The sequence below is a fragment of the Grus americana genome, chromosome 2, assembly GCF_028858705.1.
Source record: "Grus americana isolate bGruAme1 chromosome 2, bGruAme1.mat, whole genome shotgun sequence".
Taxonomy (NCBI): Eukaryota; Metazoa; Chordata; class Aves; order Gruiformes; family Gruidae; genus Grus; species Grus americana.
Genome location: NC_072853.1, coordinates 13,376,844 through 13,398,420, shown reverse-complemented (window position 1 = coordinate 13,398,420; position 21,577 = coordinate 13,376,844). Strand labels below are relative to the sequence as shown.

The following is a 21,577-nucleotide window of genomic DNA, read 5'->3' as shown; positions in this document are numbered from 1 at the left end:
AGACATGATTTCACAAAATGTTCCTTTTGACTTGAATCTGCATTTTTTGTTCCCAGATGAAAAATTTCTAGAGACCTTCATTTTCCCAGGCCCTAATCTAGTGCTGGAAGTACAAGACCTTCCTTTCACTTCCCGGAGTTTGTGTCCCCAGACACCTTTCAGCTTCTTCAGAGACCAAAGCAGCAGTCCTACAGATGGTCTTCTCTGCTAGATAGCCCGACTCATTCTCTAATCATCCCTCGTGCTATACAGAAACCCCCGCGCTTTTAAAGGTGACACAGCTCAACACAGATTGTCTCCTTCTCCTCTCCCCCTCCTCCACTGATTGCAACTAACTGTACGAGCCCTCATCACATTGGAAACCAGATTTCAAATCGGCTGCTGTCTGCTTTCAATAATATTTGCTTGTCACCGTAGCAAAATGATATCTTCTCAACAGCAATTAACAGTCTTGGGAGCTCTCTACCCTTAAACAAGTGGGACTAAGTCTCAGGGCTTACCAGCTCTCAATGCTTTTGTACCTCCTGCTAGACCAGGGGCATTTTGCATGACCCCAGGAAGCAGCAGCAGCTGCTGAAGGACTACACTGAAGTATGCCAATACAATAACCTAGATAGACAGAGGAGGAGAATCCATTTAATACAGGTGGTTTAAAGCAGCCTGCAAGGGTGCATGACAGGCATAAAAACATGATCAAGAGCAGGTAACAAAACATCCTGCAAATTCTACCTTGGATACAAAAAGATGGTGATACATTATGACTCATAATTCTGCCTTTTTTTTTTTTAAACAGCAGAATGCATTTCTCAGACCTCAGGGCTAGATCCTTGCCAAATTTCAAGTTCTTATGTCAAATCCCCAAGGCACAGAGCTGTTCAGAGAAAGAAAGATAATATGGCTTTTACATTGAGATTGCCTCTCTTCCCCTCCTTGCTTCCCTCCTCGCTAATTTTGCTCTTGAACCAGCTGAATGTTCCCCCAAAACTCAATGAACAGAGAACAAAAGCAGCCTCCAAATAGAAACAATGTGTGAGAAATTCTCATTTCAATGATCATAAGAAACTGAAAACAAGGACTTACAATGGACTCACCAGGTGACACTAATATGTACTGCTACATGCTCCACATGTACGCACAGATCTGCATACACCAGGATACAGACCCATAATTTAAGTAACTTGTAAAAGATCCCAAAATAAATAAATGTATAAGCCTAACGTTTGTACAAGCCAGTGTTTTATGAATGAGGAAAAAAACACAAGGACTTGGAGTGTCACTTGAAAAGCAAAAAAAAAAAAATTATAGTTCTATTGCATGGGCCTAGGTTAGCACATGTCAAGGTGAAGACTTCAAGGCATATTATCAAGGCTGAAACTACTCTTTAGAGCCTCCTCTACCACTTATGCCACCATGGGCTTTTGCTCTCACGTGCTTCCTCACAATCTCTTCCGCATGCCCTGGACGCACCTGCTTCCCACCTCATGCCCTCCTTAAACCCTCCTCCAGCCTCTTAGGTCTGCTACCACTTTGTGGAAGGCCAAGGAGCACAGAGTGCATAAAAAGTCCTTTATTTTCTTTGCCACATGATTTGCTTCTCCACTTAGGAAGTAAAAAATGTGACTTCAGAGCTGATATTTTTAAAGGTTCTTTTTAAAGTGGCTCCAGAATGCTTCCAGTGTCACATAACAGCTTTACAATTGTAAACTGAATCGCATGAATTAAGGACAGACAAAACCAAGAGTTCACCTAATCCCTACTGACAGACTCCTCCATACCGGAGAGATGCAGAAAAATCTTGTGTTCACGCTTGCAAGCACTGCTGATCTTACAGAAGTTCTTTGGGATGTTATCCTCTGATCTGATCTGACCAATGCTGGTCACACAGCAGCACTTTCACAACACAAATATACCACTTTAGTTTCCCTCTCCATATTCAGGGTACTTGGTCACTGCCATTACGTGCAATAATTCCCAGTGCAGCACTAAATTACTGTCAGGACCAGGGTGAGACTGTCAAGATGGCTCAGGTCTGCCTGCCTCTCACTGCAACACCAGCATACTCTTGGTTTGCTACAGATGAAGATCACTTTAGGGGCATGGTGATAGCGGAGTATCAGCATCTCAGTGCTGGCGAGGAGCTGTAACCAGTTGTCTGGAGAGGTTATGGAGATCTGCTGGGAACTTTTAAGGAATTTCCATCCCTGGAAGTTTTCAAAACTAGGTAAGACCCCAAACAATCCTATCTATCTTCACAGTTAACTTTGCTTTAAGCAGGAGGCTGGACTAGATGATTTCCAGAAGTCCCTCCTACTCTAATTTTTGTCCCCAGGATTTTGGGATGTTTTAGCTTATAGCTAAAAGGAAGGAGGGCAGCCCACGCTGCCTGCATAAACACTCTCTGCAGTTCTCAACGGTATAGTAAAATACCACTGTGTACCAAGTTAACCTTTGCAAAAAGCAAAGCAGTTTTATTTGCAACAGTGACCCGACTCCGCTCCCCTGCTGAGTACTGTACTGTACTACTTAGATGCTCCTGCTGATTTCTGTGGGAGATAATGTCTTATTCTGTGTGACAAAGACTGATCCCCCTTCTCCCCCCCCCCCCCCCATCATGCATTCACAGAGTGGATAAACATTGTTTACTGCCAATCAGCCCAGTGACAAAAAAGGTAAAAGACAGGGGACTACAGAGCCTTCCGAGTATAAGGTGGAATAAAAAGCTGAATCTCGAAGTATAGTCATCTGCGGGAGTCAGAGAGATGACTGTGTACTCAAGTTACCACGGAGCAATGAAGGGTCCTAAAGAGTCAGCAGACCAGAACAAGCCCCTCAGCCATGGCACAGGGAGCAGGAGGTTTGCAGTTGCCACCTACTTCACACATGGTGCTGGACTAGGAGCCCAGCAATAGCCCGATTCTGTCCCACACTGCTCCCGGCTCACCTAAACAAAGGCCTTTGATGCAGCAGTAAAGTAACCCAGCAAGAATTATCAAATCTTCTACCAGACTGGTCCCAGCTCCCCGGTTATCCAGGCTCATCCCCCAAACTTTTGACTGTGAACCTCACCTCCGTGACTTACTTTCCACCAGACACATGATCCCTCTCCTAACTGCTGAGAGCCCTGTTCCAGAGGACAACCCTCAGTTTGGGAGACACTGGCCGAGGCAAGTGGGAGGCTGCACTTTTTGCCCTGTTCTGCTGGAGCTGCCTGTCATGGGAGCAACTCTTGCAGGAGAAACACAAACCTCTGATGTTCAGTCCCAGCAGGGAAGAGTGAGGATTACTGACAACAGACTAACCAGTTTCACTTTTTGTCTCTCACATACTAGTGTAATGGTGGAAAATTAGCACAACAGGATTTAAGTGGAAAGTATGTAGTTAACTAAAACACTGTGCTTAAAATGAACAGCTGTGGGGCTGCTTGCTTCCTTTTTTGCATTAAACACCATCAAAAAATCGTATTAGTTCTGTTCTAAAATATATAGGTAGTTCAAAGCTGTATAAATATCCTAGGGTCAAAATCATATTCTCACTGATTTAAGTGAAAACGGGCAGTAGAATTTTATTAAAAAATGCTGTATGTGTTCATAAAAACACATTTAAGAAGCAACAGAAAAGCCTCAAAAAATGACACAGCACAAAACAGGATAGCATCAGAGCTGGGAGGGGAAGGAAGAGAAGAATCAGTATTATGTTTAAACCTCCTATTATTTAGAGTAGGAAAATAAAAATCAGTTTTAGTCAGAAACACTGTTAATTTACGTTCATGTTTCAAGAACACACTGAACACATTCCCTCGTATAACACCTATCTAATTTACCAACACTAAACCCGTTATCCTCATTAAGAGCAACGATGACTGCCTGAAGTACAGTTCCAACTGTAAACAGGTAAGTTTTTATTAATGGGATAAAAGCAGTGAGAAAAAAAATCACTGTTAAAATGCACAGGTTTAGTTCATATAATTATTTTTTTTAGAAGTTGTCTTAGTTAACTAAGTTGGACATTCTTAGTGAAAACACTGAATTAGTGGCAGTCAGTGACTAACCTTACAGACAGACATTCACTTTGTAGACATCTGCACTGAGTGAAGATACAAATTATTTTCTGAATGACAGAAGTGTCCTGCCTCAAAATTGAAAAAGCAGTACAGGTTGTTTCCTATGTAATGTCCCTAATTCAGGTTTGAGCGTGAGCTCTGCCAGAGTTAAAATTTTAACAGACATGGATACATCATCAGAAAAACAATAAATTTAATCTAGTACGTATAAAAAAATATCATATTTTGTGTCATAAATCTGTAGGTTTAAAAAAATATAGTCATGCTTGAATAAATGTATTCTTAGATATTCTACATATTTACAGTAGTTTACTTAATAATACAGACATGTTATGCTGTTTAGGGGAATTTTTAATTAAATTTTAATTTCCAACCAAATGCAGCTCAACATAAATTGGGAATAACAGGAACTAATCATTACTTGAAAAACAAGATACACATAATTCACTATTTTCTAAGAAAAGGACAAAACGTAAAAATTAATACTGAGTGTATGTTGAGATAAAGGACTGATAAAATAAACACTCACCAATATAATTTATCCCTTTACAAAACCAACCTCTGCTAACTACCAGAATATCAAACAATAAGAATCATTTGCCAGTTATGAAAGTTATCAAAAGCACAAATGCAAATCAAGATCAGAAGAAATCATTTAAATCAAGGTTCCCTACATGCAGCTTTAAACTGTGATTAAATCACCTATTTTAAACAATTTTGATTTCTATCAATTATTCCAGTTCCCATATATTAGGATTGTTTTTGAATTAATGCATTAGTTAAATGATATCTGGGGGGAGATAGGGGAATACAAAAATTGGTAAGGAGAGGAAAGAGGAACATGTCTAGTATCCTTATTAAATCAACCAGATTAGAAGAGCCCAGGATATGACTGGGGTGTGGTACTCAAAGGGAATGTTTATGAGAGTGTCCAAGTTTATCATAAGAGAATAGGCAGGCCTGGAAACCCCATGGGAATAAGATGCATCTGTTGTTGTAGGCAGCTCCAGCAAAATGTTACTGGTTCACTAGCCTGGGGCAAGCTTTTTTTTCCCCCCCTCCTCCTTTTTTTGACAGCCAAGTACAATATTAGCTTGCTTTTTTTTTTTTTTGCCATCGTCAAGCTGAGGCTGGGTGAGAATATTTTGTGTCTAGACTAATAAATGTTTGTAAGGATTTTGCAAGACTGGTTTATGGGAACAGAATCCACTTTTTGTTTTTCTGCTGGAAAAAGCAGCATTAAAAGCAAATGAGCACCATCATGCATTTGTTTTAAATTGCATATTACAGCACTGCTATTTTGTGTGCAATCAATACATAATTTGGAAGAAAAATGCTTTTAAAATTCAAAGCTATCCCTGAGCAGCTAAGGTTCTCTTGGAAACTGAAGGAGGAGTCTGAAATTATTGTTCTTTTGTTTGCATCCCCCAGTGGGAAAGGCAGCACACAACTAGAAACCACTGTGCTTTGAGGCAGCATGAATCATTAATAATAAAGATCAACCCCCCCTTCATTTAAGCATTAGATATTAAAACTGAATCTAGGACGAAGGTAAACTAAACAGACTCTTTCCTTCCCAAGCAGTTATTGGGTTAAATAAAATACCAAAGGGACTATATAAATCTTGTAACTTCCTCTATTGAAAATAAAAAAAGATACTTATATTTTGCAAAACATGGCCCACACCGATTCTAATTACAAGCATCAACTTAATCAGTGGAAATTACTGGGATATGCATGGGCCAAAACCTACATTTTCTTTTTAATATTTGTTTTGGAGGGCGGGGTATCTCAAAATGAAATGGCTGACTGAGCTTTTTATTTCATTGCTTTGGGTGGAAATGACTGAATTTTTCCACATGAAGTAGTGCAGAGAAGCTGCTCTGGTGCAAAGCAATCTTCAGTCCCAGCCCTCCAGCAAGCTCTCACCCTCAGCCTCTCTCTCTCTTGTCAGCTCTCTGCAGCATCGGGACTTAAACATTGCCTGGTAAGGAAGAGGGCTCCTGTTCAGTAATTCACAGACAGCAACTTCATGAAGGTAACATCCAGAAATAGGATATTCACTCATACAAAGGAGAATATATCTGCAAATTCTGACCTTAGAACTAGCTCGTGCCCATACGCGTCTGGGCTAAACCGCAGTAAAAGTATTGCTTGCTCTTTGTCAGTAAGCGTGAGTGACCACAGGGTACGGTGTTTGCACTGTCATCATCCACGCAAATATTAATATACTGGAAAGGAAATACTAATATACTGGAAAGCTTTCAAAGCAAAGGATTCTGAATTATAATTTCAGTGTATTCAGTAATGTAAAACTTCTCCCTCTTTGAACATTATATACAATGATTAATATATATATTTCTAAGAATGTGCACGTGACTATTTACTATGCGAGGAAAGAGTAAACTTACTTTACTTCAATATTCTTTTTTCTCACCTCTTCCTTCCTCTCCCCAAAGAAACAAACAGCTGATGTTAACAAGGCCTTATTTTTCCCCTGGAGGAACCCAAGAACCAGAGAATTAAAAAAAAAAAAAACAAACACCAAACAACAAAAAAAACCTAACAAAAACCAGCAAGCCTCTTCTCATGAATCAGATTTAAAATTAATGTTTGTGGACTGTAAGATAAAACAAAGCTGTAATCATCTCATACACACACACACAAACATCTCCTTCCATCTTATATTATTTCTTTTAATGAAATAAAAAAATTAGTTCCCTACTGACCCACAAACTCCTCCCACAAATTTAAGTAAAACGTATTAAGAAGTCAAATTTGAAAAACACTCATAAGATACAGGGAATAAGGTTGTGTTAGTTTGCATCCTATTTAAACAGATACCTGCAATGCCAGCAGGGATCTTGTAGGGGCACCAATTCCTCAAACCAATCCATGCACAAAAAACTTGAACTCATGTGACACTTCAGGTACGATGAACCTTTTGACAGTCCAGATCCCCACTGAGAAGTCTGGAGGACAGAGAGCCGTAAGTATTCAACATTCCAAACAAAGCTGGACATTGTTCTGTGCTGAATGCTCCAAAAACTCCACCGAAGCTACAAATGTGTTTCATCTTGCTGAGAATCCTACAGAGAAACAGAAACCCCTGAGTTTCCTTGCTTGCTCCATCTAGCTCACTTGGCAACTGCTGCCAAGTGCCTAACTACTGATACAGCTCTGATTTCCAGAGCACCCTCAGCTCCAACTGATGTTGCTGAAGGCAGCTGACCTATGTATAAAGAGGCAGTTATTTTTCTACTTTGAAAGTATTCTACTAGGAATCTGGACTTTTTGAAGAAGCACACAGCTGTAACTATGGTTTAACTACTGGTCTTTTACAGCCCAGGTAGTAATAATTGTTCTTCCCTGACTCCTTCCCCATTGTGTACCCTTTACTCTTTTTGGGGCATATAACATGCCTAGATCTCATTTTGACCTAATTACCAGAACAGAGCCTTACACCCATGCACAGAGCCAGTAGAGTTTTTAAATCAACAGCATTTTGACATACAAAGCATGTCCTTCCACTGTAACACAGGGAGGAAGGCAATCACGTTAGTGCCATGTTTTCTTTAGGCTAACATACTCCATGTTTTAGGAAAGCCAGCTTAGAGCCCTCTACCAAGATTGCCTCGGACTATACAAATGTGCATTTCCATCTATGAAGTTCTTAGCACCTTTGTAAGGTAAAACAATGTTCAAATAATCACACTCCTAACCTATAAATGAGGATTCAAGCCTTAAAATCTATATAAAATGATTGCCTAATTCACAGTATTCATTGTAAGCTAACAGCTATTTCCTATCCAATATACGTGGTTCATAAGATGCTTTGAAGATTTGGAGTGCTGAACATGTGGAACTTTTACCATAACCATTAGAAAGTTCAAAAGCTCATTTCTGTCCTTCTGTCTGGTGGGGTGAATTTGGCGCTCACAGAACGATGCCGGCTTTGCCAAAGAGCGAGGGCTGGCGTTACGTATGCCTCATTACACAGTTCTGTCTGCCCACTGTTTAAACAAAACTGCCAGCCTCCAAGGCTTGCCTGAGTGACAACTTCAAATTGTGGGTCCCCTGGCAGCATGTTAAATTCCTTCAACTCCTAGTGAGACCAATGGGTAAGGAAGGCGGGCACCAGACTGCAAAACGCCACTGGAGAAGGCCAAGCAGCAGAGTGAACCTAAAATACCAAACCAAATTTGAAGCCTGTTCTTTGGAAGTAAAATATATTGAGCTCCTTTAGACCTGTTAGGCACAAGGAGAGGTCACGCTGCTAAAGGAGGTTTGCAACGTTCTTTGCTACCTTTGACATCATTGAAGGAGTGCAAAAAGTAGCATATTCAAAGTTCTTTACCATTTTTCCTAAAGGTTCTCCCATCTAGCCACATCTGTTCCTCTTTTAGTTGTCAGCAATTTTCCTAGTTTCTGTGCTTTAGCATGAACTGCCCTTTTTATATTTTTAATGATATAATGTACTCTATACCAGTTGTCACTCCTTTAGATCCTACTCTTTTTCACCGAATTCTATTGAACTTTAACATTTACTATGGTATCAGAGCTCTTAAAGACAAAAGAATGGTACACATCTTCCCACAAGCGACAACAGCAGACTTTTGCTCAATTTGGGCTGATTTCTGAAGCTGCTTAGAAGGGATCCACTGGTAGTAGAGACTACCAGTGTATTCATATTTCTATGAAATACATTACAGTTCACTGAACTCTGAAGGATATGAAAAAGACTTGAGTGTAAGTTCCTTCCAGTTCCTTGACAGAAAGACAACAGAACTGGAAATGAACCATCAGTTAAAGTAATGCAAAGCACAGAATTATGAAATGCCATCTGGCTGGTACAGGGTAAGGAAATGTATCATTTTTGGTGGCTTCCACCTCCACAGAAAAAGAAACAACTGTTTATGCACCAGAGTGGTTTGAATATTTGGGAAGGTCCTGAAGAAACCACAAAAAATTTAAAAAAGGGAGAAAAAGGGAGAGAAGATGAATTGGAATAAAGACAATAAATTGGAAATAATGATAATGATAATGCTGAAAACATAAGTAATCACATCCCTTTGATAGCCTGAAGAAAGAAGCTGCTTTAATGCCTAATTTGTCAATATCAGAAACTTAAATAATAACAACAGAAAATCATATTCTTATAGGTATATATTCTACAAAGGTGATGCTACTGACACGTAGTGGGGAGATACATGAATAGAACACTAAGATCAATATTGCCGCCTATTTAGGAAATCGCAAGTAAACAAAAGAAGAAGGGGAAATGGTACTGTATTGAAAATTGCATCACTTGCAAACAAGTCACTGACAACTTGGAGACAAACCATCTTGGACATTTATGGATCAATGACCCCACATCTAAAGTGCAAGGAGAGGGAATATTGACCATTAATACACAGAAGAGAACAGCGTGTCCATGCACTCAGCTAAAAATGTTCAGAACATTCCCCCACACCATGACCTCAAAACTGTTATCATACAGGACTTTAATTTAATGAACAGACATTGAAAAGATCATTCTGTAAATTTCACAACAGACTCAGGATTCCTAAAAATTAGAAAACATAAAAATACTGAATTTGACACTGTGGAATTCTTGACTAGACCTCGGCTTGACAAGTAAAGAGAAACTGATCACCAAAATAAAGATTAGTCATAGCTTAGCTACAAGTGATTGTGCCTTGGTTATATTTATCATGTGCAAACAGAACAAAACCCAGTTTATATGTACTTGGTGCTTTAGAAGTTCCAGTTTAATAAAGCTGGAAAATATCCTGAACTCAGACTTGAAGAAAGAATCTGACATCAAAGATATATGACTGGTTTTTTTTAATAAGTCTCTTCTAAAATCACATATGAACATAAGGGTCACCAATCATAACTAGATGAAAAAGTTAATCAAAATTTAATCCTTTCCCTCAGACTACATAAAAACAAATGGGGGGAAAAACAGGGAGAAAGCTTAGGGATAGCAATAAGCTTAAGTGAAATGCTGTAGACTGTTCAGTGAAGTCAAAGACACAAGAATCGGTCTTTCCAGTACATTGGGAACAAAAGGAATCCAACAATAGTACAAAGTCCATTATTTGATAGAAATTCTTCAGTACTGAGAAATCTACAAAAGGCAGAACTGTTCAATGCACAGCTGTAACAGCCTCCAATGATATACTGGTACGCAGTGATAAATATTGTCTATTCCAATAATAACCAACAGTGATAAACGACAGCAACTAAGGCTAGGCACCAGGACACTGGATCCAGCTAAAGCATGCACAGGTCACCAAGGGTGTTACAAGAGAGGACATAATCCAGAAGAGAGTCATAAGAAACATTAAGAGAGTAGAAAAGTATGCCTCACAAAGAAAAGCTCTACCTCAACTGATGTGTTTTGCAAAGGCAAGTTTGGGGACATAGTATACACACACATTACCCAAATGTGGTAGCAGAGGGCTTTTCAGTGTAGCAAAGATGAAGAACCACTAGCCTGAAGTTAAAAGCAAATCATTTCAGTTATAAAAAATGGCATCTAGTTCTAATTGGCTTAAGGGAATTCATTTAACACCACAAGTGAAATGGACTGCCTTGCTGGCAATGTTTAAAGACAGTAACAAAAGGGTTTTCCAAATGATGCGTGCTCGCTCAAAGAGGTTGTAATTCAGGGCAGAACTATAGTTTGCATCACACAGGTTGTTTTAAACAGGGTTTCTGTAAGTACTCACAAGCTTTCTTTTTTTACATGAAATCCTTTTAAACAAAAACAAACAAAAAACAGACTGCTGGTCAAAACCAACAGCATAGCTTTTAAAATTCCTCTCCTATTCCTACATTTAATGGAATATTTGTTTTCACATAACAAGTTTCATAACAAAATCCACTTTTTATTTATACAATGTTTATATGCACTTTGACATCCCCAATGTGCTCCCTGCACATCTCTGTTTTAAAAATAAGTGGAACCCATTCCAGCTTGCAGACCAAGAGACATCTCAGCCTTCACTATTTTACATGACACTTTGTGCAAAGTGAACTTCTCCATCCTTCCGTTAACTATTTAACCTACCACAAAGTCCAAGCAGCTCAGAAATAAAGCACAAGTACCTACCAGATAGTGTTCACTGTTGCAGATACTCTGAGTCCTTTTACAGATCCAGAAGCGCCTCCATTACGTGGTTTATTGAAATCGGTGTTGATCTCCAGTGCTGCACATCCTGATCTAAGGGAGAGGCGAGCATCAGAACGCACCCCAAAACCCAGACACCCGCAGAAGAATAAACCAGACATCTTCCCCAACTTTGCCTGCACATAACACCGTACTGTTCCTCCACGCTCGCCCCCGCTCTGTAACAACACGGGATGTGAGACAACTCTGCAGCCAGAACTTCATGGCTCGTTGCCTGCCGTCAGTCAGTCCGTCCATCCCTCAGTTCGTCAGCCCGAGAGCCACCGCGGGCAGCCCGGTGACACCGGGCGGGAACTCGTCAGCTCCTCCGGGCGCAACGGGATTGAACTTCTTGACTGACTGACGAGTCAGCCGAATCTTCCTCCGCCCTGTGGCGAGCAAAGCCGCGCACAGGCTCCCGGCTTCGCAGCTGGCACAGGGCGGAGGAGGGAAGAACTGGGGGAGGACATCGTCCTCGGACTCGAAGGGGTTTAAACCCCCCTGCGGGCCGGGGTGTGTGTGTGTTTGAGGTGAGCACGCAGCAGTCCACTTCGAAGTTACCCCCCGGCTCTCCCTCCACCCTGGCTCCCCCACGTTGCTCGGAGCCCGCCGCCCCCGGCAGGCGATGCCCCCAGGCCGCGGGGACAGCGCCGGCCGCTCTCCCGCCGCCGCCAGACAATAGGGAGGCGGGCGGGGCGCGGACGGCCCACCGCGCCCACCCCGCGGGCGGCAGCAGGGCGGTCGCCCAGCCGGGCCCGGCTCATCCCGCCCGCCCGCCCCCGCCGGCCAGGAGCCGCCCTTGCCCCGGGGAGGCGCGGGGCGGCGAGAGCGCTGGCGGTGCCCCGTCCCCGCCGGGAGAGCACCTGGCCGGTTCCCCGGGGGCAAGCGCGGGCGTGCGGGGGGCACGCCTCCCCGGAGGAGGGGGGGGGGTCACCCTCCCGCCTCCCGGCGCCAAGAGCCCCCTACTCCGCCCGCGCCAGAGCCAGAGCCGGCAGGAGACGCGAGCCCCTACCTGACGGCGCCGCTCCGCCTCGCCCCCTCAGCCCGCGCCCGCGCCGCCCGCCCGCCTGCCGCCTTCGCTCACGGCCGCGCCGCCATCTTGCGTTTCACAAACTACTGCACTTCTTTTGGGGCGGGGGGGCGGCGGGTGAGCCGGGAACTCCCAACGCCGCCGGCCGCCCGACCCTCGCCTCGCCGCCGCCCGCAGCGCCCACTCGCATCCTCCCGGCGCCTCGCTGCCCCGGGGCGGGTGCGCGGGGAGGCCGGGCAGCGGCGGCCGGTGCCTCAGCCTCCCTGGCAGGGAGCGGGGGCGGAGCCGCTCCGCCGCCCCGCCCGTCAGGCGGCGGACACCAGCCAGAGGGCGGCCCGGCCCCGCCGAGGCAGCGGGTGGCTGCCCCGGCGCCGCAGCGCCTCAGCCCGGGGGCCACCGGCGTCTCGTCGTCCTCCGGTCGGGCGAGGTGCCGGCGCGAAGCGGCTGCGGCAGGGAGGCACGGGGATGACAGGCCGGGAGTTCCCAGGTGGCAGCGGCGCCCTCGCAGCCTGCTCTTCTGCCGCCAAACTTCGGCTCCGCGTAGAGCCTCCCGCCGAGCACCCAGGCGGGTTTTAAGGACGACGTCGTCTCCAGCCCCGTGAAGGCTTTTTCTCCGACGCCAGCCCCGAGTTTCCCTCGGGCGTCCCGAGCTGTCGCTGGGGGAGGACATTGCCGCAGGGTCCAGATCCCCAAACCAGGGACGAGCGACAAGTAACGGCTCTGAGGAAAAAAACCCACAATCTCCTCCCCCCCCCCCCCTTTTTTTAGTTTAGTTAGAGAATTTGGAGAAAGGAGACCCTTTACTACATACCTAGATACTTAAGTATTTAGTTTTAACTCCCAGGGCATACTTCTCAGAAATGCTGTGTTTCTGCATTCTGTTTCTTTCATCCCTGTTTGCCATTTTGGTTCAGACACTAAAATATTTGTTTCCCTGAGAGAGAAAATGAAGATGTGGCTTGTGGGAACCGTTAGAGTTACCAGTTCATCATGGAAGACCCAAGGTTTACGCAATTATAATTAAAAAACCAAAGCCCCTGTAGAGGTACAGTATCCTGTCCAGACTAGTGACAGGAAGGAGTTTGATCAAAGCTTTGAAGAGCAAAAGTTTTCATCCCAGGAATGTTTCTGGTTCTTCGTTTCCACAGTCACTCCTGTTCAGTTTTCCCAACAGTTACCTGGGGAGCATGGCTAACAAACTGCTCCCACAGTCCCATCAAAAATCAGTGACAGCAGCCAAGGTTAATGAAGAATAACCTGAATTCCTTTATTATATTTCCAATGTAGTATGCATTAATATGTAAATTTCCAATATATTTGTTCTTCCCCCTGTGCTTGCCTTCACTGTGAACCAATACACCAAGAGTAGGAGTAAGCTGCTCACAGACAAATCTTAAAGTCTTAAGACTCATGCTGGTTTTTAAGAGTAACGTTGTTAATGATCAAAATTATACTGTGATTAATAAAATAGAGAAGACAAAAAACCCCAAAAAGGTGATTTCATTTGTTATTGATACCCATACAAACAATACAGATAAAAGAAAAAATTCTGCATAGTACACAAATGTTTGGACAAACACTAGAAAGAAACAAAAAAAAAGAAAACTGAAACATAGGTAAGAAACCAAACACACACAGAAGGATTGCACAGTTCAGCATTCAGTATCACCAGACCTTGTGTACGTGAGGTGATGGAACAAAACAGCAATGTATGGTGCCACATCTTTTATCGCAACCAACAGAAAATGTTATTGTCATAACATTAAACTTTGCCTATCTTATTACCATTTAAAAAAAAAATAACTGTCAGATTAACTGAGAGAAATTTTCTCTGCTGGTTTGAAGATGCATACATCTTCACAATGGGGTATTGCTTTGCTTTGACTTAAATATATTTATCACCAACAATATATTCACTTTTATGTAATAAACAGATAAAATTTTCTCCAGGTAACTAGAAAACTATTTACAATTTAATTCAGCTACAAGCCACCTAACCTGCAACTAACAATTTTTATTAAAATGCTATTCACCAGTATCAAGAAGATTGTCATTATTACAAGCAAGACTAAACTTTACCTTAGAAAGTTACAGTAGTAAATTTTGCTTTGTTTCAAGTTAGGTTTTTTGGACAGGCAAAAATATGCCATAGCAAAAGTTCTTATGTTTGTGGAGTGTTTCTCCTACATACTTTCTTTAGGTTGTTAATTCTGTGAAAGCCCCTTGAGGTGCTATCACACAATTAAAAAAGTCCACCTCTCAACTGCATTGAGAGGTTTCTAAAGGATTTACTTTTCATGTACCAAAATGAGACTTGGTTTAAAACCTTTATGTAATATGCGATGGACTCTACAGCACCACAGACTAGTTCAGAACAACGTATTCCCACAAGTTGGAAAACGATGAGAAAAAGTTTATCCTTTTCTGTTAAAGAGAGCTACTGCAGTTATCTGGGAGATGTTCGGGTCTGCAGCATTCCAAAGGCAATCACAGCAGTATGTCACATAAAATATATATAGGACAAAAATATCAAATAAAAGCAGTTAAAGGACTTTATTTCAGCTTTCTTAATAAATTTAAAGATATATTTGTTTAGCATATGTAGAAATATATATGTAGAAGTAATCTTTATTGAATTAATTATGCGCGGATAACAACATGCAGTGAAAAGAAAACATTAGAGGAGAAGTCAAGTATGCGGAAATCAACACCGAGCATAACTGAAGGCTGCAATTTCTTTCTTCATTTCCTAATAAGAAAAAAAAGACAAACTAGCAGTCAGCATGAACAAAAGCTTAAGAACCCTGTTTATTTCTTCATAAAAAATAACAAAGGATCTGTACACACATACCATTGTTAGTAAGATTTAGCAAATACATGCGCTAGCACCACCGTAACATCTTTCTATACCCACTAGCTTCAAACACATGCTTATGTGTCCAAAATAGACTACAGAGACTGCGTGGTTCTGTATCAAGAGACTATGGAACTGTATCGACAGTGGTTCCAACAGTTAGAAAGAGGAGACAGTTCCTGAAAAGGCACAACTAAAAGCTGGAAACATTATTTTCTGCACTCTGAATAATTACTTGTTAAAGTCTTATCTCTTCATACAGTAGAGCTTGCTCCTGACTGACCTGCAGTGTCACTCTGAAGAGGAGATTTTTTTTTTTGGTTAAAGCTAAAGGTAGAAGTAGGAAACAAAGAAATCAAGTCTCAACTTTCAATGCTTCAAGTCACAAAACCTCACAAGCCTCAAGATAACATTAATAAATGCCTTCTCATGCTAAACAACATCATTATACTAGATGAGAGATGGGCCCATTTTTCAGGAACGGCCTCCCTGAATCCAAATAATCCTCCCTGTTGCACAATCAGAACAGAACGTCTGTTCTAACTCCTTCTCTGATGTAGAAGAAGAGATCAAGATGACCCGAGCTGAAGAGCCTTCCTCTTTTTTAAGGCAGGCTGAGAGGCATAAAGAATTTTCTCTATTCTCAGTCACAAGCATCTCAAAGACAAAGGGATTCAAGGATCTTGAATCTGAAAACTGACTATCCAACCTATCTCAATCAACTCAATGCTGGGAATGCCTGACTGGGACCACGGGCATCTCCGGAAGAGTTCTGACAATTCAGAAATCCTCTCTTAGAGGAAAAGAACAGAGAATTTGACTCATTAACATTAAACCGTCAGAGGCAGAAATCTCCCCATGTGTCAAATTAAAGATGCTCGAGCCATGCTTGTTAAAAAGAGATTATGGTGAGACCAGAGAAAAGTCTCAAACTCTTGTTAGGTTTCATACGTAATTTCTTTTCAGGAAGGGAAGGACTACTATATGAAGTGTTACCGTGTCTGACTGCCCGTAAGGGGAGAAAGAGGAAGCAACAGACTGGGGAAAGCACCCTCCTTATGTAGCCCCCCCACCCCTAAAAAGGTTCTGGAGAAGGACTATTGACAGACTGAGGTTAACTGCTTTGAGAGGGCTGTGTGGGTGGACCCATTGTCTTCCAGTTCAAGCCATTTCCTGCTGAAACTGCCAACGATTATGCCAAATACAACAATGGTTTTGCAATATGGATAAACCTCTTCCAGACTGAAATGAAAAAGCCTCGTAACACAGGCAACTAAGCAGTAAAGAGTAATGCTAAGGAAGCGTGATGTCCAGAGTGCACACATACACATGCCTAAGACACACATGCCTAACAGTGATAGAAAGTGCTGTAAGAAAAAAAAAAAAATTACCTTCACTAATTCAGTTTTGTCGTAATCTTCCCGATGTTGGTATATGCACTGACTAAGAACAGCGTATAGTTTTTCCAGGTGAAATATATTGAACTTCTTAGTTACCACAGTGACAAAATGCAACAGTTGCTGAAGAAAAAAAAGGAAACTACAAGTTTGGAATAGTACAAGATCCTTTGAATAGGCTCTTCATGTTTTCAGAAGCTAAACAATAACAATACAACACAAACGACATCCTACTTTCTTATATTATGAAACATGAGTGACACTTCGGAGAACAGACTAAGCATCTCACAAGATTTAACTGAAGGAGTTACTTTTTCATACTTCAGAGAAAAGGAAAGCTTAAATTTCAGACAGTATTTTATTAGTCATCAATCTATCACATCAACAATCCTAATTGCGAATCAACTGCTTCCAGAACAGCAGGGAATGACACAATCCACTTTGTTGTAGAGTTGCTGCCACAGCAAAGCCACTGTTCCATTTTATTAGAGAAACTGTTGCTGCAATGCAGGGCACTGTAAAATGGATCTTTGGAAGCCAGGCTACAAATCTTCTGGATCCAGCTGTGCCAGCTGGAAACAGAAGCAGCCTTGGGTGCTCACCTTTACCCATTAGCTGAATGTGTAGTGTGCCTAGAGCTCTGCTGGCAGAACACACTGCTCAAACGTCTGAAGCAGCTCAGGGAGCAAAGTTACCTCAGTTGGCTCCTGCCTTTAAACTGACGAGTGGATAAACTAGCAGAGTGACTCTGCCTGTAGCAAATTACCAATCTCGCACACAGTCCTTTCTGTTACCAAAGATGTGAATGCAATCATCTCTGGGAAAGTGACAGTGACAAACTAGTGGCAGCACCTTCTTCCACTGCTGGGCCTATTCAGTGCCTGTGTGTTGTGTGAGGCTGTGAAGATGTAGCTTAAGAGAGCAGCCATACCAAAGGAAAGTATTACTGCCTCACAACTGCCTGTCGTCAAACTCTGCCTCCCTCAGATCAACTAGCACAAAAGCTGAGTATTCCCCTCAACTTCATTCTACACAACACGCAGATAAAACGCACAAAACCCACGCAGCGTGCTTTCAGCTGCTGCAAACAGAAAAGGCAGGATGCGACAGAGGTGTATGGTCACCATCCTGTGTGAAACTATTTCTAATTGCTGCCACATAGATGACTGCATGCGTTTCTACATGTTCATAAAGTTCTAGGCCTATTACCAAGCAAATAAACGAACAAAAACCCCCAAACAAAACCAAGCAGCTACATTTTGGAGGTTCACCTAGCTTATTCACTGCAGGTGAATCCTAAAGAGTCTCTCTGGTACGAGCAGCTAGTTCCAATGGCATCCATGTTCATGAAACAAATTTTCCAAAAGATGCGTTTCATGACTGTAGCTCTCATAGCTGAAACATATATAAGGGCTCTACTGTACCATTTCCACAGTGGGCAGTAACTTTGGAGCACACACTATTAGCACCCTGACTCTCGGAAAAACCTATGTGGCTTCTCTACACACAGAAGCAGACATGAACAACAACCCCCCCACCCCCCGTCCCCGAAATCTGCTTCCTTAGGAAGCCAGCTTTAAAAAGTTGGTTTCACCTCCACAAATTAGGTCACAGCTTAAAAATGTGACAGAAATTGTGTTGGCAAGCCCCTGCACCGCATGGGATTCCTATCTGGTCACATTCTCGCCACACAGGGGAAACAGCCGTGTAATACTCCCTCTCTCGTCACGGCAGGTAAAGAGCAGGCCTCCTCTGCTTTGGCCAACCTCCAGGACTCCAACCTAGCAATTTTCCTAACTTCCTCACTGCAATATCCCCTAAAGATGAGGCCCTTGTTCTACCCTCTGCAATTCACGCAAAGGAATCTCCTTTACCCCCTGCAGCTAGGCCATTTTTAACCCTTTCCCCAACTGTAGCCTAGGATAGCAGCTTCTACGAGGGACTGGAAAACCCTTATAACACTGTAACTGTATGAATGTAAAATTCTCACACTGGATTTTGAAAGAATTTCAGAAAAGTAGGTATTAGTATTTTATCCGTGATGAGCTTTACGTCAACCTAACTTCAGGTTTCGAGTCATCACTGCTAGAAATAAAGGTTCTTTTCAGGTTCCTAATAACTGAAAACATGCAAAACCCAAAACCAAACCCCCAAATCCATCATAACAACTGTTAAGACATTAGTAACCAACAGTACTAGCAGGCTGTTAGTGGGCTATTTTCAAATTCAACAAGCCCTTTTAAATTAAAGATGAGGAAGAGAACCAAAATCAAGAACAGCAGCCTACACCAGGTGCGGCAACACAGCAGTCATAGTCCATTACAGGTTGAATTATTTCACAAGCTTTATATCCTTCCCATAAATTGTTTTAATTGGCATTGGTTAACTGACTTAATTCACACGTAGCAAGGCAACGTCCTACTTCAGTATTAACAAAATTGAAATTAGACTTACTTTGAGCTCATAGTAATCCACAGTCACTGGCTGTGTGAGAATTTCCATGGCTTTATTGGCACACGTCACCTGTTGCTCTTCTACCTGAGAATGTCTCCCACGAGTCATACGGTGTACCCATGAATCTGGAACGACACAAGTTTCTTAAAGTCAGCATTTCTGTTTATCTGGAATACAGTGTCGGCGAAGTATCCTGTACCTGGAATACAGTTGCTTTCTGCGATGACAGAGACAGGATTTCTACCATTTTTTCACTGAGAAATGCTTGACTTTTACTTACGTTCTGGCAAAAGTCACTGCTCCGTAACAATTAGACACAAAAAAAAGCACTAGAGGAAAAAGGCAGGGTAAAACCAGGAAAAAAAATAGAGTCACATTGCCATTAACAGCACTGCACGGTAACACTCCAAAATAATTAAGGTTGGGAAACACATCTTAAATTGCAAACATTAGGACGTAAGTCTTGTATTCTGCAGGGGACTCTGGGCCCATGCCGCTTGAAGTACAGCTTTTTAACTTACGCTGCTCAGGACTGGGACGATACTCATACAATAAAAGAAGGTCAACAATCGTTTTGCAATTAGGTACCATTTGAAAAACAAACTGCAGAATCAAGAAACCAGCAGCTGCAGAAAAACACGAGTTTGGCTTGCGTAACTAGAGGGGCAGCATCCTTATGCAAGAAACGCTGTGTGCTGATTTTGGAGAGACACTGCGGAAATAACAGAACTAAAGAAGGCTAAAACCTAATAAATAGTGTAATCCTCAGGAAGAAGAACCACCTAAATAACCTGTTTGACCTTTCACTTACCATTTGAATCTCCGTCTTCAGAACTTTCTGCTGTTTGGTGATCTGGCATTTTGCTCTCCTCTCTTAGGTCTGAATGTTCAGGAAGCATGATACTCTTCTCAGAAGCAGATTTAGGCAGAAGAACTCTCTCTCTCTCATTTTCTGTCCCAGATGTGTTTTCATTCCCATTTTTCTGTCGTTCCTGAAGTACATTTTCATTTTCTTCCATAAAAGAATCCTGTGTGGACTCAACTTCAGCGTGATCCATGTTAGAAAACCCTTTTTCTGGGGTCTCTTCATCACTCTCAACTTCATTTTGGTCTTCCGGAACTTTATTCTCTTTATTGAACTGGAAATTCCTCCTCTTTGTTGCGATACTTGAAGACCCTTTGTTCTTTCTGCGTTTTCTTTTTGACACATCTACAAAGAGGTATCAGAAAAAGTAATCCAAAACATTACCAAAACCAGTTCTTCCTTCAAAATCCAGCATCCTCATCTTACTTGACATACTTATCTTGAAAATGATCAAAGGAGCTCAAGTACTATCATCTGTCTCCCTACGTATGTCTCGAGAAAGAGTTGCAAGTTAACGAGGTCAATTTGCAATTAGATTTTAAAAGGCCAGCTACAGAATTTCATTCACAAAACCATCAGCAGCTTCAAGATTTTATGAGCAGAAAATTCTTCCTTCAGATAAGAAGTATCACTGCAAAGGAAGGTTATCAGGTGAAGTTGCTTACTGTCTTACTACGTGAACTAATACAGATAAACAACAGAAGAGTGTTTGGAGATGAGCCCTTCTTCCAATCTATTATGAAGCTGTAAACTTCAAAAGCCTAAACGCACGTTGGGCAGCATTAAAGATGCAATTTTAAGGGAATATTTGCTGGAGAAAAAATTGTCCGTAAAGACTTACACCTCATATGCTTTCTGATGCAGTTAACCTTGTTTAAAACAAACTTTGCACTTTTGCCTTCCAGAAAAACCCACCGTTCCTTGTATTCACAGAGTACAGCACGAAGCATGTGGGTGAAGTCAATGGCAAAATTCCCAGTCATGCCAGTGAGACCAGGAAACTTCACATCACGTCATGCGTTTTAACTGAACGAGATCCAAGTCCCTTTGTTCTTTCATGTCCTTTTCACAGGAAAAGTGAGGAAATAAGGATCTCTCCCTATCTATTATTATTGCTTCCCTATTTTTTCCCCTTTCCCCCTTCGGCTGGAAATCACAGTAAGAGGTGGCACAGAGTTCAACGTTTGAGGGCAGAGAAGGGAAAAATACTGTTTTGTATAACTAAAAACTAGTTGAGTATTCAGAAACTGCCATGGACAACATTTTTGCCTTTGAGAGGTAGCAACTTAGGAGCCATTAAATGTTGGTTGGGCCATCAAGGCCAGTGTCTTTCAATGTAAACCAACTACTGCACTTGAACTTCATAACCATATTGAATGAACAACCTCTGGATTTATCGCACATTTTGAAACAAATTCAAAAACGTAATGCCTCTGGCATGAAGAACCAGGCATCAGAGAAACCTGTTATGTCACAAGAACAGAGAAGGTATCGGTGACTTTAGCACTTCTCCAAGGAAGTCTGAATAAAATGCAACTTACTGTTAGAGCGGGGTGTACTGGCATCTACAGGTGCTGCTGCTATCTTCATTTTTTCATTACACTTTGGGTCTGTTTTCGTACACCCAGGAACGGAGTTCTGCTTTGGCATTACACGGTAGTAAGACGGAGCATACTTTGAAGAGCTACAACCTTGCAATAAAGAACAGATAGCAAAGAATTGTGTCTTGCGTTGTTGGTT

At 42.2% G+C, this 21,577-nt stretch overlaps 2 protein-coding genes across 13 annotated transcripts in view; both read right to left on the bottom strand.

Annotated features, from left to right (window-relative positions):
- The window catches only part of ZHX1 (zinc fingers and homeoboxes 1), a 28,666-nt gene extending 16,119 nt beyond the window's left edge, over positions 1–12,547 (bottom strand). For 9 of the 11 annotated variants that reach the window (XR_008575715.1, XR_008575717.1, XR_008575719.1 and 6 more), the window contains exon 1: positions 11,181–12,206. The gene's annotated coding sequence lies outside the window, so the exon portion shown is untranslated. Of the gene's footprint in view, positions 1–11,180; positions 12,207–12,249 lie in introns of those variants that run through there. The other 2 variants (XR_008575714.1, XM_054815301.1) reach the window with 1 other exon arrangement.
- Positions 12,548–14,798: 2,251 nt separating this feature from the next.
- Positions 14,799–21,577, bottom strand: part of ATAD2 (ATPase family AAA domain containing 2) — a 36,444-nt gene continuing 29,665 nt past the window's right edge. For both annotated transcript variants that reach the window (XM_054815102.1, XM_054815103.1), the window contains exons 24-28: positions 21,379–21,528; positions 19,784–20,182; positions 18,973–19,097; positions 16,513–16,641; positions 14,799–15,016 (exon numbers count right to left, since the gene is read on the bottom strand). In XM_054815102.1, the coding sequence (XP_054671077.1) occupies positions 14,972–15,016; positions 16,513–16,641; positions 18,973–19,097; positions 19,784–20,182; positions 21,379–21,528 (848 nt within the window). In that variant the 3' untranslated portion in view covers positions 14,799–14,971. The remainder of the gene's footprint in view (positions 15,017–16,512; positions 16,642–18,972; positions 19,098–19,783; positions 20,183–21,378; positions 21,529–21,577) is intronic.